Source organism: Anguilla rostrata, chromosome 2 (assembly GCF_018555375.3).
Source record: "Anguilla rostrata isolate EN2019 chromosome 2, ASM1855537v3, whole genome shotgun sequence".
Taxonomy (NCBI): domain Eukaryota; kingdom Metazoa; phylum Chordata; class Actinopteri; order Anguilliformes; family Anguillidae; genus Anguilla; species Anguilla rostrata.
Genome location: NC_057934.1, coordinates 29,894,182 through 29,916,884, shown reverse-complemented (window position 1 = coordinate 29,916,884; position 22,703 = coordinate 29,894,182). Strand labels below are relative to the sequence as shown.

Sequence of the window (22,703 nt, the reverse complement as noted above, 5' to 3'; positions counted from 1 at the left end):
GGAACCCATGGACAAACCTACTTTCAGCCCGTTTCAATACTATTGAATACAATCCATTCGATACAGGAATAAGGCCGCTGTTGCATCAGTGGAATCACTTGACCAGTTCAATGGCATTCTGAGCCACTGAGCTACAGGGGTATAGATATAGACAAGGGATTGCAGACTGGGCTCCATTGAATTTCTGTTATAAAAAGGTATTAAAACTGAATATTTTCACAAAACCTCTAGACAAAAAATATTGTTCCACAAACTTCTACACATAATTAAATTTATGATCACAAAAAATCGAACGATAGGTTTTTCTTTGGTTATCAAAAGAAAGCTTGGCTTTCTACATTGAATTAAATTGGTAGCTATTTTGCCCTCAACAGCTGTCAGCATGCGCAGTAGAGGCCGTTTCCCGATACTTCCTAGGCTTCACTGACTGGCCCCTCCTACCCTCTCCAGTTCCTATGTACGCTCTACGACTTGAATTCCATCACTCATCAACATAAAACATTGGTTGTGACACAGCTCTATGAGCGCGTGCCTCCAACTTACTAAGATTAGTTCTCAGAAAGGGAAAAGGCAATTCTAAACGCGTTCTCATGTTTTCAGTGCTCAATGAAGTATGTTCTCCTTCACAAAATTTAGGGATCTGCTCTAAAAAGTGCATCAGAAAGTCAAAATGAGCCCAGTGTGTGTGCATTAAATGAATTCCGCTCAAGTGTAATTTCTAGAAAAATCAGAGAGATCTGGATAAGAATGGATGCAACTTCGGAACCTCGGCTGTCTTCGAATCTTTCATCTGAAGACGCAGATGATAGGAATGAAACCAGCACTAACGTTTTCGAACAACCCGGCTGGCAAGTAGCTCTCTGGGCGATTGCATACGCACTGATTGTAGTCGTGTCAGTCACTGGCAATGTAACTGTCATTTGGATAATTCTTGCGCACCGCAGAATGAGAACAGTTACCAATTACTTCATTGTAAACCTAGCGTTTTCCGATGTGTCAATGGCAGCTTTCAATACCGTTTTCAACTTCGTCTACGCCTTGCACAACGACTGGTACTTTGGATTAGGATACTGTCGGTTCCAAAATTTCTTTCCCATCACAGCTATGTTCTCAAGTATATATTCGATGACAGCAATCGCCGTTGATAGGTAAGACAAATGAAATTTCAATTTGCTGAAATAGATCTAGCTTAATTATATTGTAGCCTAATATAAATTGAAATATGGTTATCAGCATAAAATCAATAGTGTCCGTGGAAATATATGCGCGAAAGTAGAAGCAATTGTTATTTGGATACTTGATTGGAATATGAGACCTCGATGAATGTGATATGTAGGCGACATTTTCAATGGTTGATAAAATGGTAAACTAAGATGTGTACAAATACAGGTGTCTACCTTAAACCATAATTGTATATATAGCCTACTATTAAAGGCGAGCTATTACTTTTTACACGTTTTTATGCATTGATTCTTTACTCATGTGGATTACGCATCTTGATATATTAGTTGTTTCTGATTTTTGCTAGTTTTTAAAGTATTTGTATTTAAATGTCCATTTATGTAATTTTGACAACTTTACAACCTAGTTATTTTATTTAGGCTATGTTTTGTAAACATGGGAAATGGATGTTGGATGACTTCAGACTTCCTGTCCAGTGTTCCTTTTTTATCGTTTAGTGAGCGTTTATAGGTCAGAAATGAATGGACCACAGAAACATATTCGGCATATAAAAACGTTTTCCTCTGCTTTAGCCATTACGTGAATGATTAAGCAAACATTATCGAGAATGAGCCGATTTCCGTTTCATTGAAGCTATTAATTTGTGTTAAACCAAAGGGATTTTTACAACTATGGTTGGATAGATTGTCTTTTGTAAACATGATTGTATTCTTACAGGTGTGTTTCATCCGTAATCCGTGCGAAATATACGATACCATACTGCCATCTATTGATCTATGTAGATTTTTCCCTTTTTACCGCAGGTCGGACGAGCATGATTTCACTGACCAGGAAAAAATAATTCGCAAATTCAAAACCTTTCTCTGAATTTATTTGTAGGCTTAACGTTCCGTTTTTCTTGTCACGTTAGATGATGTTGTCTAATTTGTGAAATCAATTCAATATCAAGAGTACAATTTTTCTTTTGTGTTTATTGAATTTCGTCGCGTAAAATACACGTTCATTTCACACGTATGAAATAGTACTACATGTTAGAGCACACGTAGAGGTAAATCCATGCGTTAACTGTGTGTCACGCCATCATTTGAGTACAACACACAATAAACGTTATTTAAAAAACATTCACATTCCATCACACAGAAAGATGAAACGATTTTGTTGATGATCACATATGTAACCACTAACCAGTCAGTAATGAATGAGTGATCTGTACATATTCAGATAGTCACAAACGCAAATACACGCGCGCACACACGTACACACGCACATGCGCGCGCCGCACACACACACATACACAAGTGGTGTGTTAAGTGATGGAAGAAGCCCCTTATGTAAAAAAAAAAAATAAAAAAAAGACATACCTATGGTATGATGGTGAATATTTGATGTTATGGTTTGTTTTGCAAGGGTCCTATGGCTCCGGTTAAGGTCAGTAGAATCATGAGATAAGTTTTAGAAAATACCAAGACATGTTGGCCAACAACCTGGTCTTCCCGACCAGCAAACTCCCATTGATCACAAAAGGCTTTTTCAGGAAGACAGTGATCCAAAGCAGAATCAGCCAAAAAAAAAAGGCTTTCTGACCACAAAATTAAAAGGAGTCCCAGATTTGTAAGGTTATTACCTTTGCCATAATCGTTTTAACATTTTGAATCCATTTAAAAAAAGGCAGTGAACACTACTTGAAGTCCATTCCTGAAAAAAAAGCAAAAACAGAAAAAATGGTGTCAGTCCATTTAACTAAATATCCAATCAGTTTGAATTTGAAACTGTCCCTGTGATGCATAAGGGACTTTCTCCACAAAAGGGTCATTGTATAGCATAATGAAAGCCTCACTGCAATGAGCAGTATTGTGTAGTATTTATGTTTACCTGATAAGGAGTTAAAAACAGTGATTTCACCATTTTTTCCAGACAAAGGCTAATCTGTAGTGCACACATTTTCAATGCAGGAACTAAGGGAAAAAGGCATCTGCAAAGAGAATTTAATTCATCAGTGTATGTTTATTTTTATATTATTAGACCTTGTGTGCCAATATGAGTATGTGAAATGATTATGCTTTGAAGTAAAACCTGGTGAACTTGATAATATTGTATTAAAAAAAATAATTAAAAAAACAATGAAGGTTTTTCATTTGAAAAATACATTTGGCATGAATGGTATGAATGTTTTATTGTGTATAAGTGTACATAAAGTGCATTTAATCTATTTATGAAATATGTAATAAGCACTTAATACCATTGATTTCATATTTCATACATGCATTTGATTGTGTTGAGTCACAGCAGGCTGTTAATGAATGTAAACAATTTAGATGGGCTTAAACACATTGAAATGTGATAATATTCAGTATCACAGCAATTGGCCCATTAGTATACACTGCAATTGATAATCTATGCAGCGTCTCCTGTTGCTGGTGACCAAGAAGTCAACAGTCAAATTGAAGTTGGCTGTGGTATAGTGTAGTGGAGAAGGAGCTACATAGCTACATAGCCCTTACATTTTGGGATTTGCCTATGCTTTTTCCCTCAGTGACAAATGGCAACACACATGGTTCACACATTAATTTTAAGATTAAAATTGAACATTCATGCCATTACAGCTAGTCGTAAAAATGAAAACACTTAATCAGCAAGCAACATTTTCTCATCAAAAAATATTAGGCCGTAACATTGTAACAATCAAACTCACTCATCCCTGCTGACTTTGCTGTAAAACCCAGCCATGGCGAGTGAAAAAGCAAAAGCAAATCAAGGACTGCATTTTCATTTGAGTCATGTCACAAGATGCAAGCCTGAACATTGCTTTTATTTTTCTCATTTTAATTATGGCAGGGTTATTCTGACATGAGAAAGAAAAGTATTTTACTGGTATTTGTTCCTATGGTGTCGACTGCCCACTGATTAAATTTTTATTTTTTAAAAACTTCATGCATTTGTAACTGTTGCTGTAGTTGCACATTATTTCAGTTGTTTCACGCATGAGATCTATTAATTTAGTAAATGAGTGTTTTTTAAAACACTGCCACTTTTTTCCAGTTTCAGTTACCACGACTGCACTGTGACTTAAGCCAATATTTTCCATGACAAACACCCAGCTTTAATTATATAGCCTATATTGTTAGGCATATATTGTACTGTATATACTATAGGCTTATACCGCACCGTAAGGCAGTGTTAAGCAATGTTTGTATTGTATTTAAGTTACTATAGTAGGCAATAAAAACAAAAATTTAACAAAAAACAGGACAATTGAACATTTTTGCAAATCAGTATGAGTAATTAAAATATTAAACCATAAATAAACATATTGTAGACGTCAATATCCTTACATGGGATTTTTAATATGATATACAATTTTAAATATTTTGGCGTAATTTTAAAAGCAACTGAACACTCAAGACAGCTTAGAATCACTTACAAAGATCAGAGTGTTGATCGGGTTTCTATCCTTTATGAGGCTGTCAGTGTTGAAAACTCTACAGTCACAACATCTGCTGAAATAGCTACAGACTGTAGTGCAAGGATTTCTGAAACTAACATTCTTAGCCATAAAAACAAACTCCTGTGGCCATGTAAAAATAAAGAATGAAACTAAACATGTTAATTCATGTGAATTTATTTTCAAGTAATCCCTCTCCCCAGAGTACAGAGTACTGTATAGTGCTCAAGCAGCCTGTCTTTCGAGCACTCAAATCCTTGAGTACTTGTGCCCATACCTACAAACAAGTTTCACTGGTTTCATTCAGTTACATAAAAATGACTGAAATGAGGGGAACTGTACCAGTGTTCATTACAAATCTAGCCTAATGTTCTAACTTACCACTGCTTCACAGCACAAATGTTTATATAGAGATTCCTGTTAGGGCTCACAAAAGGAATAGGACCCAGGAGTAGAGATCAACACAGAAGCAGAGGTAAGTAAAATAATAAGTCTATACTGAAGTCTTAAACAGAAAAAAATTAGAAGCAATAATGCAACAGGAGGTAGAATACTAGTATAATTAGAAACGAGGGAGCACAAAGACCGAGCATTGAACTGAAGAAAACTGGGACCTAAAATACGCAGAGAGACACATCCAGACAATCACTGAAAAGGAGCAGACATGTCCGTAATGTGAAAAATCAAGTATAGACTTACAATTAGGAGACACGAGACGCGAAACGTAAATCAAAGGAACAGGCTGAGAACTAAAGCTGGTCAGGAACTAGAGCCATGAGAGATTTTAATACTCATGCAGTTTTGTAAATGATTTAATTTCCTTGCAGTAAGGCATTTTGTGGACGACATACCTGTAACAGGATCCACGAAAGTGAGGTTGTTGATTTGGAGGTGATTTATACATGTATAAAAAGATGCCAAAACAGCATACACTGCAGTCTGTAGATATTTGAACAGTAACATAATTTTTGTTGTTTTGGCTCTGTATGTTAACACATTGAATGTGAAATGGAAAAAAAAACGAATGGGAGGTTCAAGTGCAAACTGTCAGCTTGAATTTGAGGGTATTTACTTCCATATTGTGTGATCTGCATTTGAATTACAGTGCGGCCCTTTTTATACATAGTTCCCGGATTTTAGGGGACCAAAAGTAACTGGTCCACAAATACCCTCAGGTTAATTGTTTCATTTCAAATCCAATGTGTAGGAGTACAGAGCAAAAAGAACAAAAAAATAATAATAATTGTGTCACTCTCCGAATACTTTGCACTGTAGATGATTTGCTTATGTATGTTTTTCCTATTATGGTAGTTGCCATCATTTTTTAAACAATGTTTAATCTTTATATTGATTTTTTTTTTATCTTTATACACTGATGTTTTCAGTTCCATGCCAAGAAAAAAAATAAATTATTATTATTATTATTATTATTATTATTAATAATAATAATAATAATAATAATAATAATAATAATAATAATAATACATTTCATGCCTAAGGTGTTCTGTTGCAGCATCAAACATCATTTACTCATTGCATTCTTTTCTTTAATGCTATATGGAAATGAAATGAGCTTCATTAAATTTAGCATAAATTGAATATGATATTGATTGTATATGATATTCCTCTACTCAATAAATTAAATGTCTTACTTTGACTATGTTATAGTAATTGTTTTAAAACTGTAAGGATGGATGTAAATCTGGGGAAAGGTAATTTTGCAACAGGAAAGGCCTAACACCTGCCTCCAGCCAATGCACCACTATTTTCTTATTTCTTGTATTTTTTTTGTATTTTTTCTTAAAGAGCTGTAAGGTTTGTGTGATTGAATACAAAACTTGGGTTTGACTGAATTGCATGTGCCAAATTTAATGACGGAACACTGAAGGAACAATTTACTGAAGGAACACTGCCCATCATCTCCAAATGCATGGCCATTTATATGGAGTTGGTCCACACTTTGCTGCTATAACAACCTCCACTCTTCTGGGAAGGGTTTATACTAGATGTTGGAGCAATAGTTAGAGTTGGAGTGAGAGTAAGAGGCAGAGTCAGGAGATAGAAAGTGAGTGCTTAACATCTGTTGCAGTGGCCATTCTGGGGTGGAAAATCTCCACTTGTCATTCGGAGGATTCCAAACTTTGCATCTGGCTCAGGTAGCGATGCGATTTTGGTCTTTTCAATTTACTGTACTATGTATAGTTTAATGCGTGCTGGCTGACTAGAATTCTTTGGATCTCTGCCGTGATTTGATTTGACTTGACTGTCAACTGTATTTGGAGACGTCTCAACAGCCTACCAGTCTTGTTGATTTTATTTTCTGCAAATGAATCGCCATGGCGTGGATCCTTCAAAATATGCATTTAGATTCAGATTATATTTAATCCATGTATATCAAAGCAGTTAATAGGGGGAGAAAGGGAAAAGCCATAAAATGTTTGTAAGGGGGAAGAAACACTCTGATAATATGCCACTGACCATTTTTGTATTGTCAGTGGTGTGGTAGGCCAGGCCTACTTCTTATTTGTATCACTTAAATGTAAATAAAAGACCTTATTTAAATGTGAAGATGCAAAATGATTACATGCATTAAGGTAAGTAGGGAGGTTTTGTGTGTATAGAATATTGTATCAGGCAAATCATTTTCAAATGAGCCCTGTGATAGATTGGAGATCTGTCTCAGGTGGAATCCTGCCTCTTACCCAATGCATGCTATGATAAGCAGGTATAGATAATTAATGGATGGATTGTTAATGTAGTTAAAATCTATAGCCTATTACTGCCTATAATTGTATTGATAAACATTTTTTGTTAATAGAGAACAACTCCTTAACCGGACACTTCAGGGGGACTGGCCTGAAATAAGGAACACTGGAGCACACTTTGCTTATGGCAAAAGCCACTGTTTAATGAACAGGGTCGACTTACATTTTGATGTCTACAACGTCTTCCTCAGAGACAAAAAACACACTGCAAGGGCCACACAGAGAGGAAAATAAATACTTTCCCATCAGTTACACAGTGCACGGCATGCATGTGTGAAGACTAAAAATTCCGCCCAGGTTATCACATACAGAGAATAATTGCAGTAACATATGACATTCAGTGATACTATAAATGGGGTAGATGCAAAAAACAACAAATGAAAATTTAAACAATGGGGAAAATAAATAAAATGAACAAACAGATAGCCAATGCGAGTCAAAAGTAAACACTAACAAAGCTTAAGAATTACGAAAAGCATGAAAGGTTGAGGGGCCCATTTAGGCCATTAGGTTCCATACTATTAAGAATGTGTATCCAAAATGCCTCTCTACGGAGCAATTTCTTAATGATATCCCCGCCTCTGGATCACACAGTAGCTTTTTCAATAGCACAAAATTTTAGTGAAGAAACCTAACCGTAATTAGATGCAGCCTAATACTACATGTTTGTATAGTCCATATTCTTAGTGCAGATGGTGGTCTTGTGTTCAGAAATTCTGAAAAAGTTTGAGAGCTCTTTTAGTCTGACCAATGTAGATTTTAGAGAATATACATTTTAGCATATTTTAGTATATTACATTATAGGAATTTAGATGGAAAATGACAAATGCCTACATGTTTGTGGAAACATTATTACACAGTTTCTGATCACATCAGACTGTACACATATTTTGTGAATGAAGCCCATTGTCATGCTTAATGGTCCATTTCCTTCCAAGTTTAACCCTCTTGGCTAAACTTTTTGCCAAAATGTATTTGTGCTTGCTGGAGTTCATGATTCTATCGGCCAAAACAAAAGTAGATTGAAAACAACCTCATAACATCAAAGACACCCCACCATATTTGACCAAAAAGCTTGCTGGAGTAAGAAATAACTTAATATGTCTTTATTGAATGTCACATTGAGTCACAATATGGGGCAGTTTGTAGTGGTCCTATTATTTATCTATGGGGGCCCCAGCATGTTTTTTAAGTGCATAAGGGGTTCCCTTTGCTGTTTGGAGAGGAAAGAGAGAGAAACAGGCATGGGGTGATAAAAAGTTCAACCACAGCAAGACACTTCAGAACAATGTAATATTGTATGAACCATCAAAATGTACTTTCCCAGGGTTGATTTGTAACTCTTAATGCCATTTCAGTGCATGGATGGGCCCCACGGTTTGATTTTGAATCCAGACTGTGCCAGTGACAACTGTGACGGCAATCCCACAGAGCACTGCACGGTTGGCTCTAGCGTTGTTCAGGGATAGGAAGTTTCAGTCGATGGGGATGTTAGCATCTCATTGTGCACTGGTGACCACCACCGGTAGCCGAGTGCCCATTTGTCTGCCAGATAAGCTTCATGTGAAATCTTTCTCTGACTCATGTTTGTGCAAGCCTGACTTTCAAATTGTGATGTGGTCAGAAGCAGCGGCTGACATCACATGCTTTGGAGGAGAACACAAAGCATGTCTGTGCTCTCCCAAATCAATAGCAGAGGTTGCGGCAACAAGTTCTGATGTGATTGGGCGTTTTAAAACTAGATACCCAACAATGCAATGCTGAACTGTTTTCAAAATAGTCTGATATTTTTTACTAATTTTGAATCAATTGCTCTCGTAATTGTACATCTCTGCCAGTATATTTATTATTCTTTCTGGCTTCCACAAAACTGTAATATGTAATTACAATTCACATTCACAGTTATATATTTTTGTAGGATAATAAACATTTTTTCTTTGTTCTAATGTCAGTATAAGTATAAGTATAATTCATGAGCGTAACGTTGAGTACTCATTATAGGATTTTCATGTTTGAATGAAATTTTGTAGGTGGCTGAACTGTTGAGGTACATGCAACACATGACTAAGAGCAACATAAAATGTAATGTACATGCTGCAATTCAATTAGCTATAAATATTAGTTATTTTCTATGTTTTAAATATTGTCTTTTTTCACAGGTACATGGCCATCATTTATCCATTAAAGCCAAGACTCTCATCCACCTCAACAAATGTAGTCATTGGAGTGATCTGGATTGTGGCTTTCTCCCTGGCCTTTCCGCAATGTTTCTACTCTAAAACGGACTTTTACTCTCCTCGCACTGTTTGCACAGTGGACTGGCCTGGAGACTTTGGGGGAAAGCATCAACTCTCGTGAGTTCCCCTAATTTAAACAACCAATTCAATACATTGTCATTTGAAATGTGCATTTTTATTTAATTTGTGTGCATGTCAGAGAGAGGAATATGATACACTATGATACAACAACAGTTAATCAATTAATGTTGACCTTTTTGCACTTTTTCGGTGGTTGAGATTAGAGCCCGACCGATATATCGGTATGGCCGATATATCGGCCATTATTTGACTTTTTTGACGACATCGGGATCGGCAGTTATGCAGCCGATGTGTCCCGATTTTTAAATAAGTATAATAAACAAAAAAAAACATTGATTATTTATCTGTACTTGTCTGTTCGAACGTTGTAATTGCTATTTAGAATTATCCAGTAGAGGGAGCTCTAATACAAGTGTGAACTGCAGAAGCTGACGCGCTACTTCTGTAATAAGACGTTTGTCACTGGTGCCTCATCCAATATTCTCCACTGCAAGACTTGTCTGCACAGATTCGATTGCCACAATAAAGGTATGTATATTTAGTGAAAGTTTTTAATTAAATGCGTTTAGCTGGCTAGCAAGCCTTTATGAAGTGGCAGTGAGCACATAAGCAGCGTAGGATCTACATTTCCAGAGGACATCGCTGTATTCTCAAATAAATAACCAGCCAAAATAAAATGGTGATTGAATGCATCACACATTTGTTTTTTTATCTGAGATGATATTAGCTACTATATGATGCTGTGTCGATAGCCAACGCGTTATTGCAAGCGAGTGTGTCATCTAGTCACGCGGCATCGTAGCAAGCTAACCAGACAGTAAAAACGCTGATAAAACACTTCTAACGTGGATCATTTTAAGCCATGTTATCTAGCTCTGTCGTGATCACATGAGAGAAGGATTGCTGTTGCAGAAGTGAATCAACCAACAGGTAGCGCGGGTAACCTGCACGAAAGCGCATTGTAGTTTTTTTCACGTATTTCATCCAGTCAATTTAATTTCATCTAAGGTTACACTTGATTCACTCATTAGCTCCACTAGATAATGTCTTACTCTTTGAGATCATGTAGTAGAAATAAAATAAGAAAATATAATTCATTTAACTTACTGAGAATATATAATAAGAAATAATGAGGCTGTGTCAATAGCTAATGCGTTATTGCGAGTGAGTGTGTCATCTAGTCACGCGTCAGAGCGTAGTTATTTTCACCACCCAATTCTTATGGACAGGAAAGCTCGCTAGGTAAAGTCTTACTCTTTGAAATCATGTAGTAGGAATAAAATAAGAAAATATAATGAATTTACTGAGAATAGATACTAAGAAATAATAATAACAAATTAATAACAACAACAATAATAATAATATTTATAAAAATACATGTTTGAAACTGGAAAACTGATTTTTTTTAATTAATTTTTTATAGATGGCTGGAAAAGAAAGGAGTAAAAGCAAGGTGTGGAGTTATTTTGATTTCACACACTTAAAGATGGTGTTAATATATACATATTTCATTTAATATCATCTTTTACATTTTTTAATCTAAAAAGTTCTTTGTGTGTTTATTTTTATTTTTATTTGTTTGCTTATAAGTTAAATGTTCTTAAATATAGAAACTTTAATAAAATATAAGTTTTTCAAATTGATTTGAAAATGTTGCACTTTTTGACAAAATATCGGTCAAAACATCGGTAATCGGTAGGCTAGGACTCTCCAAAATCGGGATCGGCATCGGACCCAGAAATCTGGCATCGGTCGGGCTGTAGTTGAGATAGTTTGGGTGGTGGGGGGTAAGGGGGTTGTGTGTGGGAGACAGGTAGTGGGTGATGGGGTGAGGTTTAAAAAAAATGTCCAGAATGCTTGGTGTTACTAAACTCTTTGTGGGAAGAAAGTGTTTGAGCAACTAAAATTTATAAATAAGGCATTTATTATTTAGCAGCAAATTGGGAAATATGAGAGAATGTGTAAGTAAATGAAAGTTTTAAAATGTTGGCTTGTACATTAGCTTAAGTTTAAAGAATGCATGCAAAGTGTTAACACACTAATAGGGTCACGATTTAAATGTTCCAAATAAGCAAATAATGAAGGGGTGCAATGACACGATGTGAATTAGTATAGTTCTAAAAGCAAGGAATCACAAAACAATTGAAAACAGGGAAAAGTTCAATTTGTGAAGTTTTGTGAAGAAAAATGTATGATAAAAGCAACGAAGCATGCAAAAATGGGGATTATTGAGAAATGATCAAGGGTGTTAAATACACTTTTAATTCAGTATGAGATAAGTTAAAATGGCATGCTGTAAGATTTAAGAAAGAAAAAGTAGTTCACTAAAGAATGTCATCAATACAGTTAGTGACACATAGTTTGTGAGTCCCTGAAGGGCTGTAATACCTGGTTGTTTTATAGTACGATAGCCCTGTGAACACTGTTTTTAAAATTTGCCAGCCGAATAGCCGACAGGGTATTGGCCTAAACTAGGTTTGTGCTTGAATTTGTTAAAACAAGGAAAGCACCAACATTTGAGTCTAAACAAAAAAATTATTTGTAAGGTTACTTATATTTTTTAGCCTTTAAAAAAGGTTTAAAGTGAAAATTGTACACATTAAGCATCATATGTTGTTTCTTGGTGTCTGCAGACTGCAAACATTTTGTGTGGTTTAAAAACTGTATTGATTAATTACACAGGTGTTCGTAAAAAGCATATTTAAAAACTATACTTTTTAGTTATAGCTTGGATTGACACATATGGCGCTTCTCCATTGACCAGCACGGCACGGTACAGGACAGCAAGCATTCGTATCCTACCCATTACACAACAGACCCGTGAAGGTAGGAGGAGTCATGGGAGGAGTAAAGCGGAGTAAAGCGTCCTAAATGTGCAATAATTAACTCTTGTATGTATTTCTATACTTTGTACTCTCGTATGTTTTCTTGTATGGGGATGGGACGATATGAAAACAATTTTCACCGTCCACCACGTTTTGGCAATGTTCCAACACTCTCGTCATCACTGTTGCATTCATCACAAAAACTATTACACTACTATCGCTAACTTTACAGTGTGAAATATCCACATTATATAATACCACTAACCTATTTAAAGTCACTCAATTTAAAAAATAACGTATATAACCAAAATATTTGAGCAGTAATACTTACATTACGTCTTATGTCTTTTACTGCTATCACAGAGAGAATACGTAAGTGAATGCGATGATAAGAACATTTTCAGTTACGCTAACCTATAAAACGATATTCCAAAAACAAAATTAGACATGCTATACATCATTAGAAAGCTTATACTCTCACCTACTGAATAAATGAATTGTCAATCAAGCCAGACTGTACTAAAAAGGGCAACAACGGCATAAACAACACGTGTGGTATTACGCATAGCTTGTTATTTACAAAGATACCCAGGCATCACAAATGCGCATATATTTCACAAACGGATTGTCTAAGACAATATATGACTACTCAGTCTCAAAAGGAACATCTCTACGCATAAAACCAATGGTAAGGTTGTATATTTATTCCATATTTAGTCCCAGATATTGACTGTAGAATTTGCTAGTTAACATTACTCTCTCTTGCTGTTGTGGTATTTAAAAATGCCAGTTGCTGCCGGGGAACAAACTGAACATGGGATGACGTATTTGTGACGATTTCCATTGACCAATCAACGGTCTACAGTATTGAATTGCAGCACGGATAGTACCCGACCCCAGAGCAGTAGCTAAAATCGGCACGGGTACTTGCGGCCCGGCACGGGTCAGGTGGCAGTTGAGAAAGCAAAACAAAGTGGGAGCACGGATTCCGGCACGGCACGGTTGTGGAGAAGCGCCAATAGTGTAGACATGTAGGAACACGTGGCTACTGTCTTAGTATGGAAGGTGGGGTTGGGCGGAACGCACATACACACATGCACATACATCCCATATTTGATATTTGGGTCATGCTAACGGGATTATTCCCACACTTCAGAATGTGTATAAAGTCTATTGGTTTCGGCGCCTCATCATGGTGGATCAAGATATCTCAGCAATTGCCTTTGCACGACTTATACTGCAGTTAATGAAAATGTTGGCTCTCAGAACACCCAAAGCACCCAAGAAAAGCCTTTGCAGCCCGCATCAGGATCCCACGAGTACGCCTTCAGATACTCCACCAGGATTGGCAGACAGGTAACGAGAAAGGCTTTTGGTACGGTTGTTGTTTCACCATTGACGACCAATAAACCAGCAAGGTTACACTTTTCAAGCTTTTAGATTAGGTGGTTTACAGCCCATCATATGACCGCTGAGGCGCTAGCAGCCACTGAAGGTCCCAACAAAAATTGGCTGGAGGATTTGTGCAGCAAATTTGATAAAAATGGACATTACCAGCTCACCAGCAGAGCAACCAGATGTAGACAACCAGATGAGCCACACAATACACCATGCTGCTGCAAACACACTTACCCAACTCCCTCCCCGTGGTGCCAGATGAAGTGGATGGCTGCATCACCGTCCCGGTATAAAATCCTTAACAGCCTGCAGTCTGGATCATATTATTGAGGATTATTTGAGAAATGACTGTGTCAGCTGTTCTGTGAACCACCTCAACTGGAGGCACCACCCCTGTTTGTATGACTATGAGGCCTTCTACTTCATGCACAACTTGACCAACTTGAACTGACCAAAAAACTGCTTTTGTCCTAACAGCCAAAGCTCTCAGTATGCTGGAGCTTAAACCAGCTCCAGTCCGAATTCAGGGAGCCATCAATGTCCTGATTTTGGGTCTCAAGGATGAACTACACATCAAAGAGAAGCTAAGGGAGATAAATGAGACACACCAGGGGCTTGTGAGTGAGAAAATGATCAGTGATGTTGAGAGAATTCTGGGACATTGATGCTGGTCTGACAACACTCTTCCATTCGATGATTGTACCGTTGAACATTCTGATTTCTGTGTGGAAACAGTTCTTTGAAAGGTTCAAAACTCTTGAGCACCTGTCCATTGTAAGCATGTGTCATTTTATATTCATGGGGAGTTTTGTGTGATTGTACAATACTTTGAAAGTAAAAGCTTTGTTTTTTTATATTGTGTGTCATTATTGCATTAGCCGTAAGGATGGATGATAAGAAGTGTATGAAGGATGTTCACTACGCTGATCTTACAATAACAGTTATCATAGCACTATTAAAATGAAGCTCATTGAAGTCAATGTGGGTAAACCTTGTAAAGTTTTTAAAAACATATAAAGACTTCGGTCCAGAAAGCCTAAAAAGAAAATGTTTTAATTTGAGGTGGGTGACACCTCAGAATTTCAAAACTCTGGAAATTTTTTTAAAGGCTATGAACAGATATGTGTAGATTAATATTTTATAGTGTCTGAACGTGTATCTAGATCTCTAACTGTCTACAAAGCAAAGATTATGATGAAGAGAGCATAGAAGGATGCATTTTATGAGGCGGAATTACAGAAGGTTAGAATTGCTAAGGACAAAGCATTCAAGGTTAATATTAGATTGGCAGAGAAAAAGCAAAGGGGGAAAACATTATTTCGGTAAAATGGGTTTGCTGTCCTGGTAAGTTCAATTGCTGGATCAAATCAAGTAGTCGACATATAAACCCTTGTGACAAAACAAAATCAGAAGCACCTTTGCACAACGTGGGAGAAACAGGATTCTATGTTACTCTCCCGAGTAAAGTACCTATGTTACCCTGAAAGTGGTCACCCTAACAAAAATAGTTAAAGCCACACAACTAATTTTGCCAGACCTGTTGACCTGCATGGGGAATGGGAGGTTGGTTTACAGTACCCACACACTAGGGGCTCAATAACACATGAAGACAACACTTTGTCACATACAATAATAAAAGTAAAATCAGACGCAATCATAAAATAAGGCAGGGATATTATAAGAGTATTACTAGTCTACTGCCTGAAATGAAAAATTATGCAGAAGAAGTTGCACTTTAATACAGTCAGATAGAAAACAAAATTTATATAGCAGAGCCAGACTTGTCAGCTACAGGAAAACTAGCCAACATGCTTGGTCTCGAACCAGAGGTATACTTAGCTGTGCAGAGGCCCCTCACCCGACTAATATCTGCACAGGTTTCTACACAATATATGTCTATATTATTGACTAACCATGTTGGTGACAGCTTTGTACCCCTTCAATGAACTGTACATATAGCTGGCGCAAATAACGACATCATCACAATCTTGTATGATAAGCCTCAGTACGTGCCTGTGAGCAAGAGTGAGCTCCTGGTTTAAATGAGATAAAACTTCATCCAAAAAATCAAAAGTGTATGCTGCTGGGGTTATTTCTCCATCACCAGCGGCCAGGTTTTCTAAAGCCTTGTTCAGCAGATCAAAGTAGTCACTAGCCAGTGCATGTATGTTGTTAGTATCCTGGTTAATGCTATTAACCAGCTGTAGCAAATATGGGTTTATAAAAGTGTTGTGTATGTTTTCATCAGGTTGTGGGTTGCTGCTAGAATAAATGCCTTATAGATAAATAAATGCTGCAAGTTGCCCACAAAGAGTTAGAAGTTACACCAAGCATTCTGGAAAATTTGTCAAACCTCACCTGATCACCCACCACCTGCCACCCACGCACAACCCCCTTACCCCTCACCACCCAAGCTATCTCAAACTCACTAAAAGGGCAAAAAATCTAAATCAAAATTAATTAATCATTTTTGTTACATAGTGTTTCATATTCCGCTCTCTCATTTGCTTGCGATTGTGCTTTCCAAAATTGCTGTATTTTTTCAAAATATTGTTTTCAAGTTAAATATATGTGGTATATGTATTTATATTGTTGGCAGTGACAATCCAAATCTATATGAAATTTGATCTGGCACATGCTGATCAACTTTGAGGTCTCCTTCTTGTTAAAGTTACTACTGCCATCAAGCACTGTAGCCAGAATTATGATAAAAATGTTACCCAGTGGAAAGAGCTGTTTTATGTTTTATCTTAAAACTATATTCTTTTAATTCTCATGAGTCAACAGTATTCCGTCATATGAATTATTGTCTCAGGTACCAGATATCTTTGATCATCCTGATCTACCTGCTCCCTCTGTTGGTGATGTTGGTGACCTACAGCCTTGTGGGTCAGGCGCTGTGGGGCAGTGAGATTCCTGGGGAGGCCTCCGAACACTACCAGAACCAGATACAGGCCAAACGCAAGGTCAGCTGCCGTCACGTGTAATGGCACACATTCTCAAATACTATATCTGTTACAATGACACCACTACTCAGATTTCCAGTTTTCTGTGCTAAGGTCTTCTGTCATGGGGAGGTGCCACCAAAAGCTAAGTATGCTTCACAGAATAAGAGATTTTCTTGGGTTATTGGAATCTCAATCCTTACTTGTGGATCTTTGAGGTTTTAATGTGCCTTTGCGGAAGCTCAAACTCACATACTAGATACCTTTTTCATCTGTTAAAGGAGTACCATGGTGATTTTCACACTTTCTCGGTTTTATGTGCTATTTGCACAAGAGGCATTGAAGAAACACAATGAGCAAAGTATTAAATATGTCCATTCTGTATTTTTTGAGAAATATGCGTTAAATTCATCGTCCTATTTTCAACCGGTTGAGAAAGTTGTCATTTTGCTACGTCACGAATACAGTAACCACTCCCATTCCCACGCCCCGTAAAGAAATCTGACAGGACACACCGTCCTGCTGTTCAGACAATGCAAGCTAGTAGGTTTGCTTTCATAAGGCAATGCTATCGATAACGTTAGCTTGCTAGTTTGCTTTTATGAGCACGTTATAGTTGTGCTTTTATCTTAACTTGGCTAGCTAGATAGCAAAAATTATAATTGGATATAAGTCAACGTCCTTACCTTAGCTATCTATCGATACCTGATATACTACTAAGCTAGCTAGCTTGTGAAAATTCAGTCTCCCAAAGAGAGAGCGTATCATGGGGCGAGCTATGGTAACGGGGCACGGTCTGTCAATCATAGCTAACTGACGGTTCTCATTACCACGCCCAGACGGTTCGGGTGAATTTTTATAGTGGGAAATTTAGGCTTAGAAAAATACGTTTTAAAGTACATTGAAATGACTGCAGAATAAAAAAATTATGCACATTTGTTTTGTTGTTGCCTGAACACAACTGGGAAGTGTCACGTTCAACCACCATGGTACTCCTTTAAAAATAGAAATATTGAAATGAAAATGGTACTGAGTTGCCAGTTCCCCTTTTTCCCTTTATGTACAAAAGCTAGACATCAAACCAGATCTTGTTGACTAGTCCCACTGGTGTGCTGTGATTTATCACATTGGACAGTTTAACGGTGCTTAAATATCTCCTTGGTGTCTTCACAACTTCAATGGAGACATTGTTTGAAGATGTGACTTTATATTTTTAATATGCACAAAGATAATTTCAAAGGTGATTCAATTGTTATGATAGATGTGCACAGACATAGCTGCTGATATTCTACTGTTTACCTTTAGAGTATCTGATGGTTCTGTAGAAATATTGGAGGACTTAATTGAGTTGTTTCCTTGTTATTGATTTGAAAACAATGTTACATAGGCCCCTCTCTTCACATCGGACAGTGTAACGTTACTTACCCACATTGTGTTTTGTACTATATATATATATATATATATATATATATATATATATATATATATATAGGTGTGTGTGTGTGTGTATATATCTGTATTTGTTGAACCAACAAAATTATTTGTATTTGTACTCGGATAAAACCAGGTCTTTTGGGCGTGGCATGAAGTGGTTGAGTTTAACAAGGAAGCTGTGTAAAATGCCGAAAATCCCAGATTTTTACCATTATAATCACTGGCACTGATATTGTTTATATATTAAAGCATTAAAGTAATAGTTTTACAATAACATCAATGATATTACAATTTAACAACAGGTTTTTACATTTGCTTTTTAAATCAGTATTTACCTAATAATTACCTATATGTTATAGCCATATACTAAGCTTTTATAACATTGAGGTGAACAAACAGTCAAGTTACAAGCATAGGCAAAAGGTTTTTTATAAATCAAAACATATGTTACTCATCTTTACTCTGCACTGCATAGTATGAACAGCATGAACCCCACCACCACCCTGAACTGAGGGACACTGAAGTCAATTATAAACTGAAAAAATGTTTTTATAATTCTAAAAATTGTTCTTTATTTTCACTATGAACTACTGTGTGCTATTAACTCCTAATGAAATAAAATACTATAGAATGTAAGGCTAACATGTTTTGCTGTTTTTTGTTTATTAACACTTTTTCTTCCCTCTTTCTTGAAGCCCCACTTTACCTGTATGTTTGATTTGCATAAGCTTGGATTAAATAAAGAATTGAAAAGCTTCCCTGGGTGGAATGCATCCTCAGCTATTATGCTTTTACTCTAATTTCCCCAAGTTCTATTTTGTGCAGACAAGCTCCTGCACATGAGCTGGGTGCAGTCTGGAGTGATGGGGAGACTTCCCCTTTCCCTGGCATCAGACATATACAGCATCAATGATTTGTACACCAGCAGCAATCTAATTTCATGAATTTCAAAATTATTTTCTTGAAATAAAGGACATAACTGAATCAATTTCAATGTTTGCATTTTTAAATTGTAGCCAGTTCGGTTTATAGGTTGAGGTAAAATGTATCGAGGTATATTACAGGAACACTGAGAAAAGCACTAAAATGTTCTTGACTAAACACAAAATGTAATGTAATGTAAAGACAAATATTTTTTAATTTGGTCATAACAAATTCATATAGCTGCTCTATTCAGTTTATGCAAAGTCTCAGTTTCAGAGAAAACCTAAAAATATGTTGGTGGTATTATTTCCACATTCTAAGCATTTTAGTGTGAGGGAGATATTTCACTTATTTACACAACTTTAAGCCACACCCACTTCCAGTTTTCTGTCTGGATACAGATATGTATATTTTTGTTGGTAGGACATAGTGACCTTTGTACGTCCGGAATGTTCTCTGTCGAATATGAAGAACGGACTCTACGAAGTCTCATTGATTTTCAATAAGTCCCTGTTTTGGTGAGTTAAAAATGAGCAATAGCTAAAAGTGGGTGTCTGTTTGCTTTCTCATCATTTGAGTTGTCTCATGATATTTTGCAAACACAACACACTCATATACATTCTGCTTATTTGCATTTCTTATTTCACTTCAAATTGGTGCAGTTGATTCTAGCTCTTTATTCCCAGCATTCAGGGCATCGTTCAAATGGTTTAATCATCGACAGACCCGCAAATCTTTAACCTTATATCGGAAGTAAGGGACCCTCTCAAAAGAATATGAATTTAGCCTGGCTAAAAATTGTTTCCAGTGTAGACTAAACTTGTTTTCTCTACTAATTATGCAGTCATACTTGTATATTTAGGACACCATTTAAAGAGTTAAATCTTGGGCTACTAATTTTCAACTTCATATGTGAAGGTGAGGATATTCTCCCAGATAAATGTGATCTTCTATTTCAAAATTGAGACTAAAAATGTTACTTATGCATTTTCATTTCCATCCATTCTTTTTCAAAATTTAAGTATTCTACCACAAGAATTCACAAAGATGTTAGGCACTAGTCTTTACCTGTTCTGTCTCAGATTATGAAAATGATGATTGTTTCTTTTCTGTGTTGTGTCCCAGGTGGTGAAGATGATGATTGTAGTTGTAGTGACCTTTGCCCTCTGCTGGCTGCCCTTCCATTTGTATTTCATTCTGGGCAGCTTCAACAAAGACATCTACAAACAGAAGTATATCCAACAAGTCTACCTGGCCATTTTCTGGCTGGCCATGAGCTCCACCATGTACAACCCCCTCATCTACTACTGCCTAAACCAAAGGTAGTCGAAATGTTTACACTTCATACGTATCTTATTGAGGTAACTTTGAGAATTATGTCCATCAGGCAATGAGTGATTGCCAACCTGGCAAGCTGTTGTTCCAACTCTTCAGGTCATATTTGCATACACAGCCCAATAGAGAAAAATATCTCATATTGTGATAATAGACTCTTCTCTTTGAAAAAAGAAACACACATCTGAAATTGGCCTTAGCTTGATGGAAAATTGGTAGGAGGATTTTGCATGCATTTGCAAGGAGTTATTTTCCCTTAAACCGTGACCGATTTCATATTGAGTTTTCCTTTTTTCACAGAAGAGAGCCAATTTGAAATGTTCAGCCATCCTCTGATTATATGATCCTTTTTTCTGAATAATTTGTCTGACTTCTACTGTATATCTAATCGAACATTCTGAGAAATTCCCATGTTTATTATTTGTATTTTAATCCATTGTATTGTTATGTTATTGCATAGACAGGTGGAATGTGTGGGCAATCTTTTTATGTGAATTTAAAGCATGTGCTTGCACTTGTAATTTACAAGTAGAATTTGCCACTGAAATTCACAGAGAGCTCCTTGCTTTGTGCAGTTTTGATCAATAAGACATGACATAGTTTTGCAAATATTTCTGCAGAACAAATCTAAGAACAAATGTACAACTGTTTGATAAATAAAGCCTCTGTAACATATACTTTCAGGGTAGCACTAGTACCCCACCAGACTGGGTGAGCACTGGGTGGCTCAGAATTTATTGTATATGTCAACATGAACAGTTAGGAACCCTATCTTAAAGTTCTTCCAATCTGTTGACATCTCCTGACCTCTGCCGTGCTCACAGATTCCGTTCAGGATTCCGCCGTGCCTTCCGCTGGTGTCCCTTTATCAAGGCCTCGGAGAAAGATAAGATGGAGCTGCAGCACACCAGGACCTTCAGGATGACACGTAGCTTTCAGATGGACTCCACCACCATGCAGCGGGATTCCACGGAGCGGAGCACCACCACCACGCTGATGAAATTCTGAAGCAACCTGCTTCTTTTCCAAAAACACAGAAAGGGAACAGGAGCTGGAGAAAGTCGTTATCAGTAATTCTATGATTACTTTCAGCTATTTCACTAAATACAGTACCTTTGGGTAGCACTGGATGGTTCAGTGTAGAGTGCCAGGTTTGTTATTCATTAAAGATATTTCTAAGCTTGAAACGACTTGGGAGAGTCCAATTGAATGACTGTAAATACAAGCTCAATATCAAGTACTAATTTGTCAACACTTTGTAATTCTTTCTCAGCCTATTGTTGCAATATTTAAAATGTTTTTGTGATGATTACACTTTTAAATTCAAACACTAAAGCATCATTCCAAGGTTTAAATGTATATAACAGGACATACAGAGGGGTGACAAATTAAAGGAAAAACCAACATAAAGTGTCTTAGTAAGGTATTGGGCCACCACAAGCCGTCAGAAGAGGTTTCACTGCTCCTTGGCATAGATTCTACAAGTCTCTGGAACTCTACTGGAGGGATGGAACACCATTCTTCCCAAAGATATTTCCTTATTTGCTGTTTTTATGATGGTAATGAAGAGCGCTGTCTAACATGTCGGTCCAAAATCTCCCATAGGTGTTCAATTGGGTGGAGATCTGGTGACTGCGAAGGCCATAGCTTATGATTCACGTCATTTTCGTACTCGTAAAACCATTCAGTGACCCCTCATGCCCTGTGGATGGGGGCATTGTCATCCTGGAAAAGACCACTCCCATCAGGATAGAAATGTTTCATCATGGGATGAAGGTGATCACTCAGAATAACTTTGTGTTGATTTGCAGTGACTCTTCCCTCTAAGGGGACAAATGAACCCAAACAATGCCAGGAAAATGCCCCCCACAGCCACCGGACCCTCTCACTGTAGGGGTCAAGCACTCGTCCACTTGTCAAGAATATGGTGAAGGATGACTCATCTGACCACATCACGTTTTTCACATCTCTCTAGACCAGTGCCTACGGTTTTTGAACCACTGAACTCAAATGTGCATTCGTCTTTGTAATGTTGGTTTTATGCACAAAACCCTACTATAATATCCCTCTCTATGTAGTTGTTGACAGACTTTTCTTGCTGACAATCTGATCGCATCCTGCATTGACATGCTCAG

At 37.0% G+C, this 22,703-nt stretch overlaps 1 protein-coding gene across 1 annotated transcript; it reads left to right on the top strand.

The window, feature by feature from the left end:
* The first annotated feature begins 502 nt into the window (after positions 1 to 502).
* On the top strand, positions 503 to 22,703 carry LOC135247719 (neuromedin-K receptor-like). The gene is made up of 5 exons (XM_064321494.1): positions 503 to 1,148; positions 9,549 to 9,743; positions 16,746 to 16,896; positions 20,359 to 20,555; positions 21,393 to 22,703. Exons 1-5 carry the CDS (start codon positions 748 to 750, stop codon positions 21,574 to 21,576), a joined length of 1,128 nt encoding a protein of 375 aa, XP_064177564.1. The 5' UTR covers positions 503 to 747; the 3' UTR covers positions 21,577 to 22,703.

Excerpts from the sequence above, each read along its gene's own strand:
- LOC135247719 (XM_064321494.1), top strand. The coding sequence starts at position 748 with ATGGATGCAACTTCGGAACCTCGGCTGTCTTCGAATCTTTCATCTGAA. Across the intron at positions 1,149-9,548 it reads ACAGCAATCGCCGTTGATAG|GTACATGGCCATCATTTATC; the intron begins GTAAGACAAATG and ends CTTTTTTCACAG. Across the intron at positions 20,556-21,392 it reads TACTACTGCCTAAACCAAAG|ATTCCGTTCAGGATTCCGCC; the intron begins GTAGTCGAAATG and ends CCGTGCTCACAG.